This window comes from Colius striatus, chromosome Z, assembly GCF_028858725.1.
Source record: "Colius striatus isolate bColStr4 chromosome Z, bColStr4.1.hap1, whole genome shotgun sequence".
Taxonomy (NCBI): Eukaryota; Metazoa; Chordata; class Aves; order Coliiformes; family Coliidae; genus Colius; species Colius striatus.
The window spans coordinates 66,178,172-66,201,946 of NC_084790.1; the positions used below are offsets into that span (position 1 = coordinate 66,178,172).

Sequence of the window (23,775 nt, forward strand, 5' to 3'; positions counted from 1 at the left end):
ATTTTACTTATTTTTTTACTCAAAATCAACCAATTCAGGCTACCAAGATACATGTGTAAAGGCACTCTTAAATGAAGTAATCTGCAGCGCACAAGATACTCTAGGACACAAAAGGTGTCACACATTCCTCATTCTGTGCAACATTGTCAGTCAGAGGAGCTAGAATGAGGGGGTCTCCTCTACAGGAAGACCATAATGAAATGTTTTTCATCACAGAAAACTACCCTAAGCAATTTGTTTCTATCATAATAATAAACTAAAAGTCAAATGAAAGCAAAGAATTAAACTAATCCAAGCATTTCTGCAAGACAGCAGCTGGCACCCAAAGTCAGAGCTATGCACCGCTAACTGCAACATGAGAACAGTCAAACCAACACAGGGCAACAAAAATATGCTACAGGAGACAGGGCTCTAAGCATTTTGAATGTGAGGTTTAGCCTTTGGGTAATATTCACAAGCAAGTAATAAATTACTCAGAAGGGTTATTTTACTGAAAACAGTTCTGAATCTAACTAATACAATGTGAATGTTATGCTATACTAACCTAGTTTTTGGTTGTATGTATTTCTAATGTGGGGGGTTTGTGTGCGTGTGTATTTGCAGCAGGAGACTAACGTGAGGGACTGATAGATCGATATTATATTGGACATTGCTGCCCTCTAGTGACTATAGAGAAAGAACAACTGGAAGACACTACTGGCCGCAAAAGGCTTCTTTGCTCCCACGATGTAAATGATCAGTTGGGTACCTTTGAACAATGATAGAATTTTATGAGAGTAAAATCCTCATCTTAGCCTGAAAATGTGATTTGAATAAACGAAGTACTTGAATGTAAATAAATAAATATCGGTTTTTTCAAACTGAATGTGTAGTGCAATAAATGACCACAGATTGCAACCAGCGACATTTTTGTGTTGCATTAAAATATAGAATGACAAGTAATTCTGGAAAGTTACAGCTGCAAACAAGAAATCTATATTACATGACAACTAGTTCAATGAACAAATCGGTTTACTTTATCTAGGATATGTTTTATGCATGTGACAGTGTTTACACTACCAGAGATTTTCACAATGAAACAATGCCAGAGATTTCAACACCAAAAAAAAGCTTGTATCAAAAATGTGCATCACTGTCTTCATTCCAGAAATTGTGCACGTGCAGAATTTCCCTATTTCAGTAGGAATAAAGGAGTGCTATAAGGTTTGTTAATACTTGAAATTTTTTTTATGAAATCTGTATTTTACAGTAGACAAATTGTTTCATAGTCCTTAATACTGTAGTTCCAAATCTGCACTGTTTTCTGACCCTATTTTTTTTGTTTAGCTTATAGATATTAACTCCAATGGGAACTTGCACATACTACACTTGATGCTGAAAATCATACACTTTGATGCAGTTTTTTGACACAAAGTCTTAAACCTCTTTGCTTCACCAACTACCAGTTAACCAGTCCAAATTAAAGAGAAATATCACAGTAAACTACTTCAGTGACAAGTCCACTTTCTATCTTTATAAGCAGCAAGCTGATGGAGAATATCTGAATCCTACAGACAGACAGAAGTCAATTGTAACAATGCACTCAAACCACTGCAGCTTGCAATATAATCACAGAAGTGTAGGTTTACTGATGGGAAAGGGGTTTGGAAAGTGTTAATGCTTCCTTAATGTTTTCTAGTGTAATCACTCTTGAGAAACTTAACCATTGATTTTTAAAAGCAAGTTCTGGACTGTTAGATGGTTGTTTTATATAATTACTGCAGATTTCTCAAATTTTACTTCTTTAATCTGGCATTTCTTTCCAATAAATAAAGCAGCTGTCAATCAAGCACAGTTAAAAATTAGGAATAGTTTGTTAAAAAATTACAATTTATAGTGTCATTGTGTGTATTAAGGCATTACCTAGGCCTAATTTCTCACTATCGGGACATTAAAAGTCACTCTCACCCAATGACATTATAAACTAGGCAGGTGATGCATTTATACACAAACCAGACCGTTTCCTTTTCTGGGTTCTCAGGCTATATATAAACAGTATTCACAACAGATGCTACTTGGATTCTCCAGGGAAGCTTCTTCTGGACCTCGCTCCCATTTCCTCTCTGCTGAAATGCAAGATGAATGTGCAAAGCAAGGAGGAAACAAGCATGTTGTAAATGGGGAGCACAATCAGAGGACATAACCAGGCCTAACAGATTGAGGTCAGTCCTGAGTCCATCATTGTTTTTTGATAGTACAAACTTGTCTTCTGTAGCCACAGAATCAGATTACTACTTAAAAAAAAAAGTCCAACTTGTTCACACCTTTACATTCTTTCAGTTTGCCAAAGCCTTTTGGTTTCTCATGTGCTTGTGCTCTGACTAGCAGAATACATTCCGGTTTTTTATTAACCCAGGACGACAATGCTCCAGATAAACGCAGCAAAACTATTCCTTCTGTTGCTATCAGCCTTTTATCTCTGTAATGAAACTGGCACAACACAGGGCGCTAAATACTGAACAGCTATCTAACTAATAATCAGCCCCGGGACACACACATGCACTCTTCTAGATTCCTGTGCCAAACTTATACTCCACCTATAAGCTCTTATCTGAAAAGCAACGCAGATAAGAACAGCTACCCACATTTTCCTATCTGAAATCAGACCAATGCCAACCACTCTCAGAGAAAGTGTCTACCACTGGGCTGTTCTTTAGCAAGTTGGCAAAGAAGCTATCACATAATTATCTTTTTCATCATAAGAAAATGTTCTTCCTGAGGCTGAGTAGAGAGAGGCCCAGGAGTGTCAGAAGACTGATCCCTTGATTACAGTGAAGGAGAACAAATAGAAGTTTACAAAGGAATAGCTATGGGCAAAAGAAAAATAGAAAAAACATGAATAATTGGAAGTAGATGAATGAGAGGGATGTGGAAAGGAACAGAATGAACATAGTGAGTATGGGATGGACAAAGTTAAAAATAAAATAAAACCAAAATAAGAACTAGACAACTCCAGGACCTGGAAGCAGAACAATAACCCTTTCTGGGCGTGCTGTGCAGGTCAACTTGGCCTTCAAATATGTGGTTACATTTTCTGGATTTATTACTTTCCTTCAAGAAGAAGGTATTTTACATGTCTTGATATAGAATCCATTGCCTAAATCTTAAATCTTAAATATGAGATAGAAGTAGAAAAAGATGTGACTTATTAAAATATGACTTAATAAAGAGTTTCTAGAACTTGTCATTACAGAAAAAGACTGAGGTTTACCTGCTTATACTTCTTCCATTCAAAGTTATATTGGCACTTACATGCTTTGCTGGTTGGATTTTAAAGCTCTCCATCTAGCTTCAAATGTATCCTTTGGAAGTATAATTTTACTACTTTTCCTATCACTAGCTAATCACCAAAGGTACTTCACACTCCACATCACCTATTTGTTCCATTCACTGAAAGTGTTATGTTCTATCTTGAACTCACTTAAAAACTTGATTTGTCATCACTCTCTGGGAAAGCCGCTACATGCACACTAACTCCTATCCTCCCCAGTGCTTCATTACTTGTAAATACACTTAAGGGGGGGGAAAAAAAAAAAAGAGAGAAGTCTTTCTTTAACAGGTAGGAAAAAACCTACCTCTCCATTATACACATGAAACCATCCATGGATGTCCCCTGTTTAAGGTCAGATTTTATGCCCATCATAGCACTTCACTACTTTAATTATTCCAGTTCCCCTTCAGAAAGAACAGCTATTCTTTGAGTGCTCAAACAGTTCATGATGTCTTTAGGAAATACACTATTTATTAATTGAGACCACATTGCAACCTAAATCATTCATGCAAATCTGGAAAGAGGATCATCCTGAGGCACTCTGTACTCAAATGCTGATGCACCTTCCTGTGTAACTACAAAATTGAATTTAAAAAAGTTATAGTAGCTTTGCCCAGGAAAGTGATTCAGTCATTATCCCTAGAGATATTTAAATGACATGTAGATGTGGTGCTTAGAGACATGATTTAGTGGTAGACGTGGCAGTGTTAGGTTTACAGTTGAACTCGATGATCTTAAAAGTTCTTTCCAACCTATATGATTCTGTTATTCTATGTAAAAGGTAACACAAAGCACTTTGCAGCAATACACTAAAAATACTCTGTAGTTGCCAGAATGTGCTTATCAAGATACAACCTTGGATTCAGAGCAGACTTGCACTAAGAGGAAAAGATGACAAGAACACTGCTGTCACTATTACCTTCCATTAAAATCCATATGGGAAAGCTCCTGTGGTCTAGGATTTCAACTTTTACGGGAAATACAGTAATCCTTGTTTCACATGCACATATATGTCCATAATACATGTATATATGCATGTGTGTACATAAAAGAAGAGTAAATCTAATGCATATGTGTGTACATAGGCAGATACATATATACCTCCCTAAACCTGATTTTCCAGAATCAGAATATTGCTGTGTAACAAGAAGTTACTAGTCACTGCATAGTCTCACACTATCACTTGTTTGGTCACTTCAGATGACTTGAAAGTAAATATGTAGAAAGTTTATGCATTTTTGTGCATTTTCTAAAATCTCTTAGAGCAGAAATTATTTCAGCCATAGAACTTTATTCAGATTTTCACCAGTTTGGCCAAGGATAATGGTTAAGAATGGGAAGAGTTACAGAGCTGGTAAGGGTCGTTTATGGCTCAGTTAGGACGCTTGTGGCCCACAGCTCTGGTTTCATGCAAGTCTAATCACGCCAGAGCTAAGTATTGAGCTTTGGGTAAAATAAAGACTAGCAGAAATACTTTAGAAAATACCAACTACTTTACAAACTGCTACTATAGTTCACAGTCAGGGGCTTAGATTAGATTTATCTGAAAGATTTCACTAAATTGGTAACTTCTATTTTTATTTGCATAATTTATATGTGTAGTTTAAATATGGCATCTGCTCTCACAGGACTGTTTTTACTTGGAAATCTTTTACATAGTTAATTTGCTCCGTTATTTACTCTTAGTCTGTGCATCTGTTTGGTATACAAAGGTTAAAGTGAGTTTGTTTAGTGGAATCAATCCAAATCTCAGACACTTTGCCTTTCTTTATTGATAATGGGATCTCTCCTCACCAACTTATTGCAAAATGCCTGAAGATTTTCTCTGGCAATAGCAGTTACTTTTGTAAAGATAGGGTTTGTGACACAAACAGAATGATTATCTAAGAACTAGAAAAGCAAACACTCGGTAGGAATGGATTCAGATACAGATTAAAGCAGAAAACTACTTTCAGTAAATTAAAAAAAAAAAAAGCCAGGAGGCAGGCAGTATTCTGTTCTAGATACAGCAGCTTTGGCTTTTTTGTTTGTTATCTTAAACGTTTTCATTTCTCTATTGTTCTGGTGCAAACACTTGAAACGTTTTTCCTCATGGAATATCACAGCCTCATGCAATGCTACAAGCTGGGGGCAGAGCAGCTGGAAAATTGCCTGGAGGAAAAGGACATGAAGGTGTTCATGGATTGCCAGCTGAACATGAGCCAGCTCTCTGTCCAGGTGGTCAAGATGGCCAATAGCATCCTGGCTTGCATCAGAAACAGTGTGGACAGCAAGGAGCAGGGAAGTGATTATATCCCTGTACGCAGCACTGGTGAGGCTTCAAATATTGTGTCCAGTTTTGGGCCCCTCACTGCAAAAATGACGTGGGAGGTGCTGGAGTGTGTCCAGAGACAGGCAACAAAGCTGGTGAAGGGTCTGGAGCACAAATCTGATGAGCAGCAGCTGAGGGAGCTGGAGATGTTTAGCCTAGAGTAGGCTGAGGGGAGACATCATCACTCTCTGCAAGTACCTGAAAGGAGGTTGTAGTGAGGTGGGAGTCCATCTCTTCTCCCAAGTAACAAGTGATAGACCAGAGGAAATAGCCTCAAGTTGCACCAGGGGTGGTTCAGATTAGATATTAGGAAACATTTCTTTACCAAAAGGGTTATTAAGCATTGGAACTGACTGTGCAGGGAAGTGGTTGAGCCACTGTCCCTGGTGGTATTTAAAAGACAAGTAGACCCGGCATTTAGTGGCAGACTTGCCAGTGTGTGGAGGCTTAGCCCTGGCTGGGTGCAACATGCCCACTAAGTGGTTCTATCATTCCTCCTCCTAAACTGGACAATAATCCAACATGGGTCATCCACCAGGAGAACCAACTGCTCCGGTATGAGTCCCTCACAGGGTCAAAAGTCCTGACAGCAAACCTCCTCTGGCATGGGCTCCTCTCTCCCCATGGGCTCTCAGGTCCTGCCAGGAACTTACTACAGGCTGCTTCCCATAGAGTCACAGCTTCTTTTGGGCATCCACTTGATCTGCCATGGGGTCCTCCTGAAGCAGCTTTTAATCTGGGTTCAGGGGTTGGGTTTTTTTTGACATATAAACACGTTAAGTATTTTCTGTTTGAGCTCAAGAGCCCTATACAGACCATAATTGCATTAGGTTTATTACTTCTGGCTATTTTTTTCTTCTATTTCTTTCCTTATCAATATCACACATTAGTGGTTAGAGGCAGAGTGTTTAAAGCACCTTTCTACATAGACACAGCAGCAGTATCCCAAAACTTATTTGGGACTGACAGTGAGGGACATCTCTCAGCTCAGATGTTGACGACCATTTATTAAGACTACGAAGCTGGGAGACAGACAGATACCAGTGGCTCCATCATTCTTGTATGCTGCTGCCCACAGAAGGTGGTAATCCTTGACAACATAAAGACAGTAGGTCACAGATACTATGCTGAATGGCTGCACATAAGCACCGACAAAAAGAAAGTACGTTGCAGAAAAACAGCTTTTGATGTATATTTTATTATACAGCAATTTGCAGTACAGAAAATGTGTAGTTCTTTAAACATATACATGTGCAAAATTACAGTTAAGTGCAATGATCTGTAGCTCTGAGGAGGAACAAACTGCATGAACACCCTGGTTTTACTTGTAAACAGTAGAAATTAAGGTTTCAAAAGAATAATTAGACAATTTAGAGCCTTATTTATAAAACATACAGAATTTTATAACAAGTTGGTACATGCCACTGGCACTGGATTTCTTCCTTATATTAGTATGAAAATACATTTCTATTATAAATGTCTTCTATTCAGTGGGAAATCTTCACAGTTTGGGTTTGTTACTGTCACATAATGACTAATTTCCTATAAATCAAATGATCTGTGGCCATAACTTAAAGAGCAGAAATTGTAGAAAAAGGACTTCTTTTACAAACTGAGTGACACATTTGAAGCTGCATTCCATATAAGTCAAATTCTCTTTTACCTTAAGAAGACTTTTCTCATGGAGCAAGATAGGTAAAAAAAAAAGAATAATGATGAATATTGATGTTAAGAGACCCAAGGATAACAATAAGAAAGGATTAGCCCTGATAGTAATACAGTGGGACAGAAATACTAAAATAACTGGTGCTGTAAAAAGCTTCTCCAATCCATAAATAACCTGGTCAGGGTCAGAGGGGTAGCATTACATGCTACACCAAATCTGGCAGGGGTAGTGGTAAAGGGCATTTGAGCTGCATATGAGATGTTGATCCATTTTTTTAATTACCAAATACAAGCAGAAACATCTTGGAAGTAAGTTTCATCGTAACACAACAAAGTGCCTTGACTACATGAATAAATACTTCTCTTTAATTTATAAATTAGGGATCTTTCCTGAAACCTTTTCCCCTAAAAGGTTACCTAGCATTGATCTACAGCAGCGGATCAAGGAAAAAATAAATCTCTTTAAAAGGATCCATATAAGAACAGATTGCCTGCACTAACACAGAACTTTTTAGCTTAACTGGGGATCTGCATGAGCACACATCTCTGTGATGCTCCTTGCAGGAGTGGCCCATAGGTATTTTCCTTGGAATACGTTTTAACAGATTTTAAATGGTAATTTATTTTACCTAAAATAATCGAGGATTTTGAGGTCAATACAAAAATAAGATACATGGAAAAATACTTACAGCATGTTAGGCCATACCTACTTCTAAGAACAATTAAAAGCAGCTGCAGCTTATCTTATTAAGCCACTAACATACGCTAAACAGGAATAAAGTCATTAGGAGAACTTACGTGATGAAAACACTTCCAGAGCATCTCACAGAAATGGCCTGAGAAATGTGTAGTATGACACGATTAAAAAGGGTCTAAAACAATACAGGATAAAATAACACTTCCATGACAATTGAATAATTTATTTACAGATCATGAGGAAAAACATGAAAGGCCTTTCCTTTTCAAATAAATAAATCTATTAAGGGAACACATCCACTAACTAAAAAAATAATTTTGTGCAACTGTATGAATAGTTCTTATGCACTAAACAAACCCACAGAAACATTCAAAGTACAACAGTGCAGCCATGTCAGCGCATAAAGCTGATGATTGCCATTTTCCTCTGTAGGTAGAAGGCAAGGTAACCTTTCACAGTAAAGCTACAGAAAACTGAATATATTCACTATTCCCACGTATAAGCACATGCTTCAATTTCCTAGTTCAATTTTTTTTCCAAGTTCTTTAACATGAATTCCATATGTATTATGTGAATATTCAGACTTAATGACACTGATCATCACGGGATTTTTAAAACCAATTCCAACTAAGCTGTAGCTATATCCCCATTTGGTAGTGCTTTGTTAATAATTTAGACAGCGATGATAAAATTAGTCCAAGGTAAAACTTTGTTAATAGTTTCCAACCCTGAATGTTATTTAAAAAGAACATTGTTACAACATAAAGTTGCTTAACATGACACATAAAAATTACAGAGTTTAAAAAAAGAGATTCAGTTTATAGCATCTGGTCAAATGACACAAGATTTTGGCCATTAAAATAAATGAACAAAAGTATCTAAAATATCAACGGCCCGATCCTGCAGAAAGAAAAAACATAGATGTGAAGGCATGTCCCTGAACTCACATCCTTGATCCTGGCTCTCTGCAGGCATGGACATTTACTGAATGAAAGATTCTTAGATATGAAAGCAATTACTGCACATGCACGTGTGCTCACCATTAACTCTGGGATGTGGAACCTGCATTTGACAGGGGTACCTGATGATACTTTTACACTGGTGAAGAGAATGACAAGGGGATCTAAAAGCCTACAGACAGAATCATAGAATGGTAGGGGTTGGAAGGGACCTCCAAAGATCATCTAGTCCAACCCCTCTGCAGAAGCAGGTTCACCTAGATCAGGTTGCATAGGAACATGTCCAGGTGGGTCTTGAAGACCTCCAAGGAAGGAGACTCCACAACCCCTCTGGGCAGCCTTTGCCACTGCTCCATCACCCTCACAGTGAAATAGTTTTTTCTTATGTTTAAGTAGAACTTTTTGTGTTCCAGCTTCATCCCATTACCCCTTGTCCTGTTACTATCTACTATAGAAAAGAGGGATGTCCCAACCTCCTGACACTCACTCTTTAGATATTTATAAATGTTAATAAGATCTCCCCTCAATCTCCTCTTCTCCAGACTAAACAGCCCCAGTTCCCGCAGCCTTTCCTCGTATGAAAGATGTTCTATACCCTTGATCATCTTGGTGGGTATAGAACATCGAAACATACCGAAAGGGGAGTTACCAAACTCGCAGATAAACTCATCTTGGCTTCAGGAGATGATATAATGACAGAATAACAGCTGCAAATTGTAGCCACTTGGAAAACAGAGGTTGGACACATGGAGAGAAATTTTTATCCAGGAGAGGAGTGCAAGCATGGGAATAGGTTGCACAGCATAGTGGTAGTATCTCTATCTGTGGGGATTTTCACAGCCTGGCTAGCCAAACCCACAGCTAAACTGATCTAGGGCTGGCAACAGTCCATCTCTGCTTGCAAACCACTTTACTTGATTGTCTATATCCAACCAAAATGTTATGTTCAGACAGGTGTGTCAACAATGTTTAGGCAAACCTTGCAGGCCAAGACCACAAAGCTGATCAAACACTGTGGTTCAGGAGACACACATATAACAGTGAGCCTCCGTTTAAGACCTATAAACTAACAGTATGTGAGTAACAGCTTATAACCATGACCCTCTCATCCTGAGAAAGTAAATGACTACATGTTGTTAACTTACACTTCAGAAAGTAAGCACTGGATGGATCATCTCCCTCTCTTCTCTCTGCTGCTGCAGGAAGAACTACCTGCAAGTGCAACTCACATAATTTTACTTCCATTTTACTCCTTTAGAAAGAGAGAAGCTTTCATGTAGAAAGAACACAGAAGACACCCTCATCAATGTGCTCAGTTAAACATGGATTTCTCCTCAGAGCAGCTAATTACAGTTGTATTTTTCTTGTTTAAATAACACAGGTTTAACAGTACACAATACATATGTGACCAGGTATATTCCTGGTACATCTTCACCTCCTTAATGCTCTGCCACCTGCTCCAGGTAAGTCTCAAGACTACAGTGATGTCTCTCAAACTACTGAGTGGAAAGATGCTGCAACCCTGAAATCTCCTGCATGCAAAAGGCAGTGTGTGAAGATTCCCTTAGTACTTCAAAAAGGACATCAAACGTGTTTTCTCTTCTAGGGATGAAAGACAATATAATGAATAAAATGTCTTATTCCTTCTGGAATTAGATTTCTCTGCTTTGTTAAGAACAAGCTTTCGACAGTTACTTGAGGATTAGCTGCTCTAATCTAGAGGTTTCAAAGGACACCTAAAAGACACTGCTCTTCCTACTTTAAAACTATTTTTTTTAAAACAAGGAATCATCCCTGTTTCTGAGAAGTCAACACTTTATAAAACTGATAATACAGCCCAGGCTATACAGTGTTGAAATACAGTGCTGATAAAATGCAGTAACAGCTGCTGGTCATACAGGTTTCCAGTCCATGAAATTGTATTCAAGGTTGATTTACTGAGCTAGATTTCAGCCTGGAGACATTGACTTCACATATACAGAAAAGACTGAAACTGTTTGCTGGCTCTGAAGTGACCCTATCCCATAATGACCAAAACCAGCAAAAGCTGGGAAAAACTGGATTATCATTGTTGAAATTAGAAACATTGAAAAATTTTACTACTCTGTAGGACTGTTGGGAACTATTATAAACAACTACAGCTCAGTTTTTAGAGATACTGACACTTAAAACTATCATCGACTGGTGAGTTTCTCATAATTTTCCCAAAATTAGGTAAAGGAATTCTCATTAAGCTAAGTAGTTGCTGTTCATTTCAGTGACATTTTAACAAACAGTTTATACAGATGCTTGTGCATGTGCAGCAATTCTTTCATCTGCAAGTTTAAAACTTAAAAAATGCATAAAGGATATCCATTAAAACAGACTTCTCTGTATTACTGCAACCCCCCCCCCCCCAAAAAAAAATTAGTGTCTGAATGGAAGACATCTGAAAAACAAGGGAGAAATTACAACCCATATCTCTCTGTAATACTAATAATGATCCAGTCTAAACAAACACGTACATATTAGATCATTTTTTCATCTCTGTAATCCTGCGTATCACAGGTAGTAGAGTCCTTTGGGTTTTTTGAACAGTAACGGTCCATGCAAATGTTCCTTCCACTTCTGAGCTGTCTAGGATTAAATGTAAAGTCTGATTCTAAGTTCTGAATCAAACACCAACTCCCAAAATTAAATGAATTCTAACTCACCAACTTCTGCAAAATTACACCAGAATCCCCTGCACCTGCCCTCTCTTCTCCCGACACAGACCATTCTGTTTCAAGCCCTAAACGTACGGTTTACCTGGACGTGAGCAAGCATTTAATGTTCTGAGGTTTCCTCAGGAAATGTTTCATGAACACCTTCAAAAAACTAGATAAGCAGACATAATCCGAAAAAGACTAAATTAATTGAAGCTGGATTTTTTTCTTTTGAGTGATAGATGATATTATCATGTGCACTAAATAGGAAATATCAAGCCCATAAAGGAACAAGCAGGTAAAGAAGGTATTGCAAGATTGTATGCAGTGACTACAGCAGCATTGATTCTGAGCTCACTTCATTGACTTACATTTCTTAAGAAAACAGAAACCAGGATCTCTGGGGAAGAGCAAGTACACAAATATGAATGAGCAGAAAGTAGAGTCTGAACTTCAAATATGATGTGCAATTTCTAAATAAACAAATGTATACATCCCCAATAAAAATAATACATCCTTGAAATCCTTCATTTTTCTAAAACATACAAGTTATTTAGGTCAGGAAGAATATCTGTCACTTAAATATTGCAACAGTTCTTCGTGAGTGCCAATTTTTTGACAGGTGTCCCAGCCAAGCTGGTTACCGACCTCGTATCATCTTGATTATCACTTTGTTTTCGCACTTCGCTGTGGGAAAGAACCAAAACAACACACAAAAAACATGAATTCTATTAATATGGGTTTTTCCTTAAATTTATTGGAGTTTATTATTTTAGTATTTTGTTATTTCATATTATTTACTCTTAAAATTTATTATCTGAAAGAACTCATTACCATGCAATACTGTGGTGGTTAAAACTATGGTTTTTAGACAACAAAATCAACATTTTTTGTTAGTTTCCAATTTAGGAATCATATCAGTATTCCTATACAAATCATAGTGGCAGAAATATCATTTTTATATACAATAGATATGCAATATTCTGTTCTGCTTTTCCTTTTCTTCTGGTAATTTTTCTTTAACTTGTTTGCTTCAGTATTTTACCGAAGAAACAGAACAGCTGAAAGTATAAAACTGAGTAACTGCAGTTTCAAACATAAATTTACCAACGTTTTATTATCAATGCAGACACAAAAGTTCTGTATGTATGAGTGATTATTGTATATTGTATATATGTGTGATAGTGATCTGTATTCTTACTGTGAGCCACTCGGAATGTAAAAAGCCAGCTCTAAAATTTCTTGCTTTTATATATATATATCTATCTCTATCTCTATGTGGCTGTGTATATACACAAAGACACCCTCTATGTATATACACACATACGAAATAATTTGAGTCCTCCTCATGTTAGTAGAATAAATTCATAAAGTTTCTCTCAGAATACTGTATTATTCAACATAAGAGTAATGAGAAGTTTCTTTACAAATGTTTCTTTCAAAATTAAATGCTCCTTTCAGAGAATACAAATTACTAGGTCTTGAGTAAAATTGCAGCCAACTGTTACAGACCAAGGTTCTGGGTAGTGTTTAGAACATACGAAGATCAACAAACCTTGTGAAGGAAAATACCAAGTTGGTGTGTCTTTTTAGAGATTTGAAAAGAAAGGCTTCAACTGCCAAAATGGTTTTTTTTATCCTTGAAACAGTTAAACAGAGTTATCATGTTTAAACATTGGAGACGGTTTTCCAACCGTGATTAATGTTACATAGCTGTGCTATGTGTGTTTTCTAATTTCTTAATCCTCTGCTACATTCATGGCCACATTCTTGGAAATGAGTTATTTAACAACACAGCAATTAACTTCACATTGACACTGACAATCAAACAAATGCCTACATTCTTGTCTCATTTCTGATGGACGTATTTCCCTGAAAATACAGCTGCTCTTGAAAGTCTCAGGAAAAGATGCCATGATCCTCTCCAGAAAGTCAGTATTTTGTATTCAAGCTGTGTTAATCAGTAGCATTTTAATAGTGAACAATCAGAAACTGACCAAATGTCCAGAAGTTTTATTATTGCATTAGGCTGCTGCAAAATGCAGTTTATAGTATTGGCTTGAGCTCCATGCATTACACCAAAATATCAGAGGCTGAGGATTTATTACATACTGCCAGACCATCAAAACTATACTGTAACCAAGAATGGTTTGGAAAGGGAGTAGATGTGTAATATTTGGCTCACACATTGTCACAGAAATACCAGGTTGCTAATAATCAGAATTTCTATCTTTCACATCACTTAGAGAAAGGGACATCAAGGAAAATAGAGGGGGGATTAGAATGGTCAGTAATGAAACAGAATTTGTATTAAAATATGTAAATTAATTAATTATAAATATTTATACACATTTGAAATTAAGAATAATTAACAAAGTAAATCTGTGTACTATTTAAAAATGTTAATTCATTCACCAAACAGATTTTTTAATTGTAAGCTTCACAATTGAACTCCAATTTAAATATTGATTATTGAGATAGCCTGTATATTTGCAAGCAAAAATGTTACTTGATTAAACTGAGAATAAATTCTGTCTTACATTTATATGTAAGAGCCACAGACTCATAGAATAGTAGGGGTTGGAAAGGACCTCTAAAGATCATCTAGTCCAACCCCCTGCTAAAGCAGGTTTGCCTAAATCAGATCACATAGGAACTTGTCCAGATGGGCTTTGAAAACCTTCAGAGGAGACTCCACATCCTAAGGATTTAACATGCTATTCATTTTCACTTTTTTTGTTGAATTTGATGTTAGTACAACTTTAAACTCACATTTGAGTCTCTGTATGTATACTCATAGATTATGTCCTTTTCCTAACATCTACTCAGACATGTGTATTTGAAAATAGAAACATATCTACTTACCGAGCAAGATGAAGAACTGCTTCTACAATATTAGATCCATCTTTAGCACTTGTTTCACAGAATAGCGCATTGTAAGTCTGTGAGTGAAACAAAATGTTAAGCCAACTAATCTGAAATGGCTCCCATGTGAACATGTGTATTCAATTACAAATGGTTTCCTCAATGACACAAAGAAAGATGACACACATTTAAACAAACAGGATTTCTTCTGGTACTCCTCATTCTCCAATATATTCACTTTAGTACTGTGAAAAAAAACCAGTAATTGCTTTTAAATTGCATCTTTTTTATCTTCAGTATATTCTGAATTAACAAACTGAATAAAAAACACACTGTAATCTTAATGTCCAAACTCAATCTTCTTGTTCACAAGACTGCACACCAGGAAGATAGCGGCTAGGACAGGTTACTGAATCCAGCTTGTTAGCTACTCATAAACTACAGCATTTAGTATTCTAGCTCAACCAGAAATATTATTCCATAAGTAACTGACATGATAGTTGCCCCAGGATAAACAATCAATTGTGCAGGCACTCAGTAGCTCTAGACTCTTAAAGATTCTAGATTTTTTTTCTGCAAAACATGGCATATGTGCAACCCTTATTCTCCCATGGATAAAAATTTGTCCACCTTTCTACTTATAGCACAGTTCCTTTAATCTTTCTGCAAACATGGCAGGAATGGTCTCTTGAAAATTAAAATACTGCACTCAAAAGCTGGACAGACATAAACTAGTCAAAATACCTCACTAATGGTTCACTAACGGCTCACTAATGCCCTTCGCATTTGCACTAGCAATTTCTCTTTGACAGCAGAAAAATCCAGTCACCTGGTCCATCCACTTTTTCACTATAAAGACTGAAAAGACTATCCCAGACAATAATGGAGTTCAGCTCAGTGGACACTGAGGTAAGACTCAGCCCAGCAAACAGAATCAGGACACACCACTTTCATGAAAATTATTCATGAAGCCTAATTACTAAATTTGCACGAATGACCATAAAATTACTTTTGTTTACTTGGTTCTCACGAGATTTTCAGATTAAAGTTCTTAAGACCATTTTATACTAAGAGTTAGACTCAGACCTTACCATAGCCAGCTTTTCTCCATAGTTTACAGGCACACATTTTTGCCCTTGTTCTGTAACAGCTTGACGAAGATCTGCTTTGTTTCCCACCATCATAATTGGAATATTCTCGTGAGTTGCATCCTGTAAAGAGGATCTTTCATCCTTATTGCTAGAACACTCAGAACACATTTTTGTATCATGTCACACTGATTTCTTCCCCACAAAGAAAAGTCTTGCCCACTATCACAAAATGACAAACCAAAGTTATGTTGAGAACTCTCCATGACCTAGTCAGTATTTAAGCAGCTAATTTAAACATCGGAGTGCAAAGATATGCTTCTATTCCCATAAGCCCAGCTTCCAACCAGGAATTTCACATGTTAAATTAACCTAATGCAAAGGATTATTGTTTCCAAATGCTATATGACAAAATTACTATGGGAAAAGTGAAGAACTCCTATACCATGATTAAAAGACATGTCTTTCACAAGCTTATCAGTCTTTCTCCTGTTGAGGAAAAATCCTCGGATATGAGAGAAATACTGTTTTCATTTAATGGAAATTTGTATTCAAATAAACAAATATGAAGTAATAGCAGAAAGATACACTGAAATTTTCATTGGAACTACAGGTAATTTACAGAATCCAAAACATGCATTTAAAGTGCAAGGACTCCAAGGAATACTCAAGCCACTGACAAGAAGGAATCTGAAATGGGCTCTCATGTCCATTTCAAAGCAAGTGAATGGGAAGAGTGTGATTAGACGACACCATTTATACAAAAAGATGTATAAGTTTCAACAATAATTGAATAGGTTGGGATACATTTAGAACTTCCATGTAGGTTTTACTTTATAGATACTGCAGTCTGGCTAATTCCAATATACTGTTTAAATTTTATAATTAATTAGGTTAACAGTGCAATGAAATATAGTTTGTACGTTGTATACACTTAAGAGTCTTACCTCAATCATATCCACCCATTCTCGTACATTAAGAAAGCTTTTTTCGCATGTCACATCATACAGCAGTAAGACACCATCTGCTCTTCTGAAGTACGATTTAGCAATGCTTCGGAATCTTCCAGAAAAAAAATAAGGCCATATTATCAAAAAATAATTCAATTTGACATCACTAAGGACGTAGCATTACTGCACTGTGCTAGTAAGAGTCGCTCCACATTACAAGATGGGTTTTCTCATAGCTTCTTTTGTAAGTAGTTCTTGAAAACTGCTGATGGAAATCCACAAATGCTCAAATGTAAGGACTCACAGGACTTTGTCCTAAACAAGAGTCAACATTTTTTGTATCAAATTGATCTACAGTGTATGTATTACAAACAATTGCTTTGGACTGGACTTTTCAAGTGATAAGACTTTTTCACTTACACGTAACTTCATAACTTGAGTGAGTTCCAGGAATGAATTCATGGGTTACAGTCACTTTTCCATTACCATAACACAACCTACCTAACAACCAACTACAGCCAACTAGGTACCTGCATCATATATTAAAATATTCTTTACAAATTTATTATGTGGGAGGAGAATGATTGGGCCTCTGACTACCTACTTCATGTAATCACTCATGTAAACATGTACAGCCCAATACAAATCTTGGTCAACAGACTCAACTGACTTCAAAGGTGTTAGATTAACCTCTTAAACCCCAAAATCTGTCAGTAAGGATGGAACAGCTCTCAGACAATGATGTCATAGAATTTTGAGGAACTACACAATAGCTTGAAGAACTTCGAATATTCATTCATCAATCTGTACAATTTTGCCATAAGTCTTTTTAAAGCCTTTGAAAAGAAGTTTTTTATATAATAAATGCAATGCAATCAGGATTGGGACATTTTCAAGGAAATAAGAGGAGGGGTGGGTGAGGCACAGAAAATCGCTAAGATAAAGCCTGCTCAGAAATACAGGTCTCTAAGGACAAAGAAAGCTAACGAATCAAAATGGAAGAAACAATGTATATCTTTTTGTATTGTAAGATGCAGACATATGGATTGAATTAATCAATGTCGTGGTAAATCTCAGGTATTTCTCTCTGCAGAGAGGAAAGATGACCTCAGGCAACATCAAAGCTAAAAAATAAACATTCCACCTGTCCTGGGATCTCAGTAGAGCAAAATCACATCTGTTTATAGACATATACATAGAGCCATACTGGCTTACTCTAGGGCCATATAATATTCAGTGAATCTTTTTCAACTAGATGAAAAAGGCAAATGTGTTTTAGAAACAAAACAACTGTAATTACATAAGTGCAGAGAATTACTAACCTCTCTTGCCCAGCAGTATCCCACAGTTGGAGCACTGTAGGTTCTCCGTCAACAATTAATCTTTTCATTTGGAAATCCACACCTGGAAAAAAAAAAAAAACTTAAAAACCCACATAAGATGAAAAAGTTATGTCCCACATACCAAGGTTATTCAAAAATTCTTATATTTAAATAGATTATGAGATTTCAGTAGTTCATATAGCCTTGAATGGCAATAATCCCCTGAACATATTTAATTTCTCTTTAGAAAAACTAAAGCAATATTTTACCCCCACACTTTCCCAAATTTTTTATATAAATTTGACATTATAACCAGAAAACAAGAAGATCTCTCTCTGCTTTATTTTGCTAAACTGTTCTATGGAAGAAGAGAAAATGTTCTATAAAACATACTATTTCAAATACCAAGGAGGAAAAACACAAACTAGAAGAAAAATCCTGAGTCAGAGGCAATTAAAAAATATATAACTGTGATATGACTGGAAGACAAAAATTCAGTCTTTGATATTCGTGAGAGAATTTTGTTAGCTGATAGCTATAATAATATACACAAGTCAGTCAGAAACCTCTCCAGCTGCATTTCAACCAAAGCTTCAATAAGACTTTGAAGAAATGGAAGACAAAAAAAATAGGATGAAAGACATTAAAGGATAGTATGAAATACTCAGAAAGAGCTGAAAAGATAACAAAACAATGAAAAATGCAAAAAAGGTTTGTACAGACATTCTAAGAGCATTACACTGAAACTCTCATTTCTGGTGCTTTGTGTTGTTCATGAATAGACTTTGTGCTTTGCAAAGAGAAACTAAATTAGAGCTGTACCCTACTATTCACTTCAAACAGCAGTTAGGCACTTCTGAACTTTAGTAATCAACTAGATCTCACAGCCTAAGAAACCACATGTGCATATTCAGGAAACCCTAGCAAGCAATCACAGAGGGTACCATTTTCACTTATTTCTGCAGAACAGTAATGAAATTCACTTTAGTACTTTAAGAACAACAACTATACCCAGGGTTGCGCTGGTATTGCCTCGAAATTCATTCTTGCAAAGTCTTGTAAGGAAACTGGATTTTCCCACTGCTGCATCTCCAGCAAGAACAATCTTGTAAGCCTTCTCTGAACTGGGGTATTTTGGAGTACATTCAGTTACATCTGACTGAAAATAAAAAGAACTCTTCTATTTCAACTCATTTAAAAGAATATTCTTTGCATCAAACAACTGTTTTTTTCTAAAGAACTGGTTACCTGAGGGGGAAGAGCAGATATGTGTTTCCTCGTTGAAGCAATTGAGCTGCTTCGACTTACTGGTCGTGAGGGCTTCCAGTCTAATACTGTACTGCTGTTATCAGGGCTGTATGCTTCTTCATCCCTGATCTCTGGAACCTGAAAGTACAAGCTAGCGTGTCAGCTCCAATGAGAAAAGTATGCTTTTTTTTTTTTTGGAAAGGCATGGCTAAGATTGATTAAAACATTTATTTTAACAGCTTGGATTAAACAGAGATAAATGACCAAGCAGAGCTGTGCAATTCTAGTCAAAATACTGTAATTATTCTGCTCTTATTCACATTTGCTGTTTACTGCAGCCTGTATCAGTTCTTAAATCTGTTTGCTGCTTGGCATACATGCTTTCAGTATGGAAAATTTCAGATTAAAAAAAAACTACAGTAAAAATATTTTTATTTTAAAGTGTGTATTACAAAAATTAATTCCCTACAAGACATTACACTATTACTACTCAACCTAAATTAAATACAGTACAATTGTAATCAGCACTTTTCATAGCACTTTCAACTGCAGACACTAAATATCTCTACTAAATACATATTAAAGGATCTGTTCTAAAAAACCCTTGTATTCTGCTGTGCTTGGTACTAGTCTTGCTATGTAGGTATCAGCAAAGGTCTCCATTTTACTAACAAAATAGACACAATACATTTCTAAATTATGAGACTTACTGTGTAAATCAATGTATGCACTAATAGTGTTCTATTTCTCATACATGTGATTTTTTTCATTCACTGCCACAGCACAGTAAGAGAAAGTGAATGGAAACCTACTTTATTCCTATAGTAGTTGCTTTTTAATCGTTAGAAAATGGGCTGTTTAAAAAATATTTACTTCAAAAATTAAATTATTAGTTCCAGAATCTATTAAAAATGTCAAAACAATAATTTTATTTTAAAAAGGAAAGTTTATTTATGCATTCTCAAAAAAAAAACTTATTTAAGTGCACCCAAATACTTAGTTTTACTGGGCCTATGGATCCATTTCACTTTAAAAACTGCAAACCAAAGGTCTTTCTCAGAGAAGCAGTAAATCTGGCACTTACATCTGTATCAGAAGCATCACCACTAAAGCCTTCTTGCATACACTGTGACCTTTGAAAATTCCTTTGATGCCTGTATTCCACTTCTGAATCATAGTCATTTGAATCTCTCAGAGTAGACAAACCACTGTCAAAACAGCTCTCAGGTAAACTGTCAACTTCACAGTTTATCCTTTGCATAGGATCACAAAGGGCTAAAGAATCATAATCTTCATCCACACAAGATGAATGAGATGATCTAGTAAGAGAATATTGGAGAGGGAAAAAAAATTATTCCACAATTGTTATTCTCAATAACATCTGAGCCATTCTGGAACAGTCAATACTTAAAAATGCTAAATATACAGTTTAAGATGTATGTCAATGCCTACTTTGCTTTTCTAAAAAGATTATTTTTGAAACTGTTAGGATTCTCAAATCAAATTATATAATCTGTTACTGATGATAACTTCCCAAGTCTCAAGTGAATATTTATTCACACACAGAAAAAATCATTGTTTAAAAAAGGTTCATGTACTATGTACTATGAAGACATCAAAGGCAGAAAATGGCAGCTGATGGTTTAGCTAACTTCGGCCCAGTTTAGAACACATCAAATGACCCTGACCTACTATACGTAATCTCAACGAATTCATTTGCTCACAGAAGCACACAGGCAAATAAGGAAAATTATAAATTTAGAAAAGAGGGTAACAGTTCTGATTAGTAATGGTAGAAGAAGTCACTGAAATGTGTTTTCATATAGTTTGGTAGGCTAAAAAAATATAATAAAGTTCATCTTAAAAGAACCAATGTTTTTAAAAAGTTTATTATGGCTACAATCATTATCCTGCTCCTTGTGAAGGTAAGTTTGCAGCGAGAGGGGCTGGGACCTCTGAGTGCAATGGCACACAACAGAAGAGCACACTGTGAAGAACCACCAATCAATGAGGCTGTTACCAAGCTGAATACAATTCCTCCTGCAAGTGGCCAAACAGGGGTGACAGAGGCCTCCTTGTCCCTTCTAACAACATCCAGAACCAGCTAATTCATATCCTTTCAGGCTAATGAATAATCACATGAATAAGCATGATCGTTGCATTGGAATATCACAGCATCTATGCTATTTGTACTTCTGCACTTACTAGCCCATAACAAATCTTTGCCATACAGAGGATGGGTACAAGCCAAGTTTGTCAAGTATTGCCTGAAATAAAGGTCTTTAATAGTCAATTTTCAACCTCACTAAAGCATGAATTCAGTGCTGGGAGATTTGTATGTGTTTAAAACAAGTTAGACCAAGATGTATGATGCATCTAAAAAAAATAAAAGCACACCTACTAATGTAGGTTGCATAAAATGTGTTTGACTGCAGATCAGAATATCTTAATGCTGATTTCAGGACACAAAATACTGAAAAAGAATGTGTTATGGGACATTTCTATCTCTTTGTGTCTTTCAATATCACTAAGTCACACCTGTTAAGAGTAAGTTTTAATTCCTACCACGTAAACCTCCTTCTAAAGGAGCCCATATTATTATTTCCCCTTTCATGGGAACATGAGGATTGCACCATGTAGCAGGTACTAATACATATCCACAAAGAAGGACATCACTAAGCCTCCAGAGAAGTTTTAGTTATTTCTTCAGAAAATTACTCAATATAATAGGCAACTTAGTAGTGGATGCCTCTCAAAAGTTGCAGAAGGTCCAACAGAGGGGAATTGTTTTTATCTGCATTCAGCAGAAGGAATCAATTCGTGACAAGCAAAACTTTACAGCCAGCAAACATATATCACACAGAGACAGCAGAATAAGAGTAATGGTATGAAATGAATGTGAATATTATTAGTGTGAAGCAGAAGGCAACTTGATCCCTTCCAAAGATAAGACACTTCTCTGACAAAAAGTAAACCAGACACTACTAAGAGCTCTTAACAGAGATCTCTTTAGAGTTTTGACTACCACCAAAAGAAAAATTAAGCAAAACAATCTATCAACTGAGTAAGGATACACATTTTTCCTAGCAGTTCCACCTGTTCAAAAAAAAGGTGGAAACATAGGATGATCTACAGCATATGCGGTTGGATCCATCCAACCCCTGGTGACTCTGTAATGATCTGAGGAAACTCTAACCAATGACCTGCATCCACTAAGTACAAAACCAAAGTATTTATGATCATTTGATATTTGTATTTAGATTACCCCATTGATATCCAAGTGCATTCACTACTTTCCCGTGTCAGTGTGAGATGAAGAAGTTTATTCTTTTGAATAACTAGGCCTGCATACCTTTGTTGTAATTATTACATGGGAAAATTAAACACATAGGCTGACCAAAAGTGTTTTATTTCCTAAGTAACAAGTAAGTTAGCTATCAGAGATCCTCAGTAAATTTTTATAGTTTCTTGGAGATAAGGAGATTGAGAATCAAACTAGAATCAAACCAGTCCAAGACAAAACAAGAGGTTATCTGAACCCTCTATAAGTTTATGAAGAGTTTTCCTAAGTCTTCTAAGTTCATTGTAAAGATTCCTATTGACTTTATTACACATACGCTATGGTCCCATATTCCATTTAAATCAGACTGAATTACTCTCTGTTCTTTAATAATATTTGCTTTTGTAAGGCAAGTGGGATGTCTTAGTCTTTCTAAACTTAATAAAAGTAAACTTGGCTTACCTGTCATACCGTGGGTTTACAGGAGACTGTCCACCATTAAATCTGGGACTGCTTCTAGACATGGTACTTCCCGGTGAGTGGTTTGCTATCCGCTGCAACAGATACGTAACAAATGTATAATAAGTTTGATAGTGTAAGCACTTAGATTTGTCACAAAAAAAGTATGCATCACCAAAATTACTAATGCGTACTTTCATATACATTCAACTACTACTTTGTAATTAAACCTCTTGCTTTACATAGAACCAGATGTCAAAAGGCCCATTTACATACAGCATTCAGGCTCTACTGTTGCCCTAACACTGAACCTGATAGCCACATTCAACCACAGAAGAAAACAGAAATTCCAAGAGGATGATTTCATTGTCTACACCTAGAGACCTTGAAATTACATAGTAAGGTAGGGGTTGGAAGGGACCTTTAGAGATTATCTAGTCCAACCCCTCTGCCAAAGCAGGTCCTGCTAGATCAGGTCATCCAGGCAGGCTTTGAAAACCTCTAGAGAACCAGACTCCACAACCTCCCTGGGCATCTTGCTAAACTTTGAAAAGTAGTATGTAGTAAAATACCACATTGACTATAAAGCAAAAAGTAAAAAGTCACTGTCTGAGCTAGGTTCTGTAGAGATACTTCCTGATTCTTGACTGAGACTATGAAGATAAGAGATCTCAACTGATATTACTTGACAGAGTATCTCATACATTCTGCTGTCCCTCTGCACGTTTATTCACTGGAAAGAGTTTCCTCTGTCTTCTCTGTGATCATTCCCCCTTATGTTTCAGGTCATGGGAGAAGTAAATTATACCTCCTGTTACATCTGCAATGAATCTCTCATAGCCTGTATCACCAAAAGGCACTTGCCTTCATTGGTATGGTATACTAGAAATTAGCAATTTCCCCTATCTTCCTCCCTCTTAGCCAATATTGTCTCTAT

At 36.4% G+C, this 23,775-nt stretch overlaps 1 protein-coding gene across 2 annotated transcripts in view; it reads right to left on the reverse strand.

Annotated features, from left to right (window-relative positions):
- Positions 1–11,387: 11,387 nt before the first annotated feature.
- RASEF (RAS and EF-hand domain containing) overlaps positions 11,388–23,775 on the reverse strand; it is a 34,034-nt gene continuing 21,646 nt past the window's right edge. The window contains exons 9-17 of one of the 2 annotated variants that reach the window (XM_062018500.1): positions 22,842–22,933; positions 20,184–20,418; positions 19,100–19,237; positions 18,863–19,010; positions 17,852–17,933; positions 16,527–16,641; positions 15,583–15,702; positions 14,492–14,568; positions 11,388–12,313 (exon numbers count right to left, since the gene is read on the reverse strand). In XM_062018500.1, coding sequence (XP_061874484.1) covers positions 12,205–12,313; positions 14,492–14,568; positions 15,583–15,702; positions 16,527–16,641; positions 17,852–17,933; positions 18,863–19,010; positions 19,100–19,237; positions 20,184–20,418; positions 22,842–22,933 — 1,116 coding nt within the window. In that variant the 3' untranslated portion in view covers positions 11,388–12,204. Of the gene's footprint in view, positions 12,314–14,491; positions 14,569–15,582; positions 15,703–16,526; positions 16,642–17,851; positions 17,934–18,862; positions 19,032–19,099; positions 19,238–20,183; positions 20,419–22,841; positions 22,934–23,775 lie in introns of both variants that reach the window. The other variant, XM_062018499.1, reaches the window with a different exon arrangement.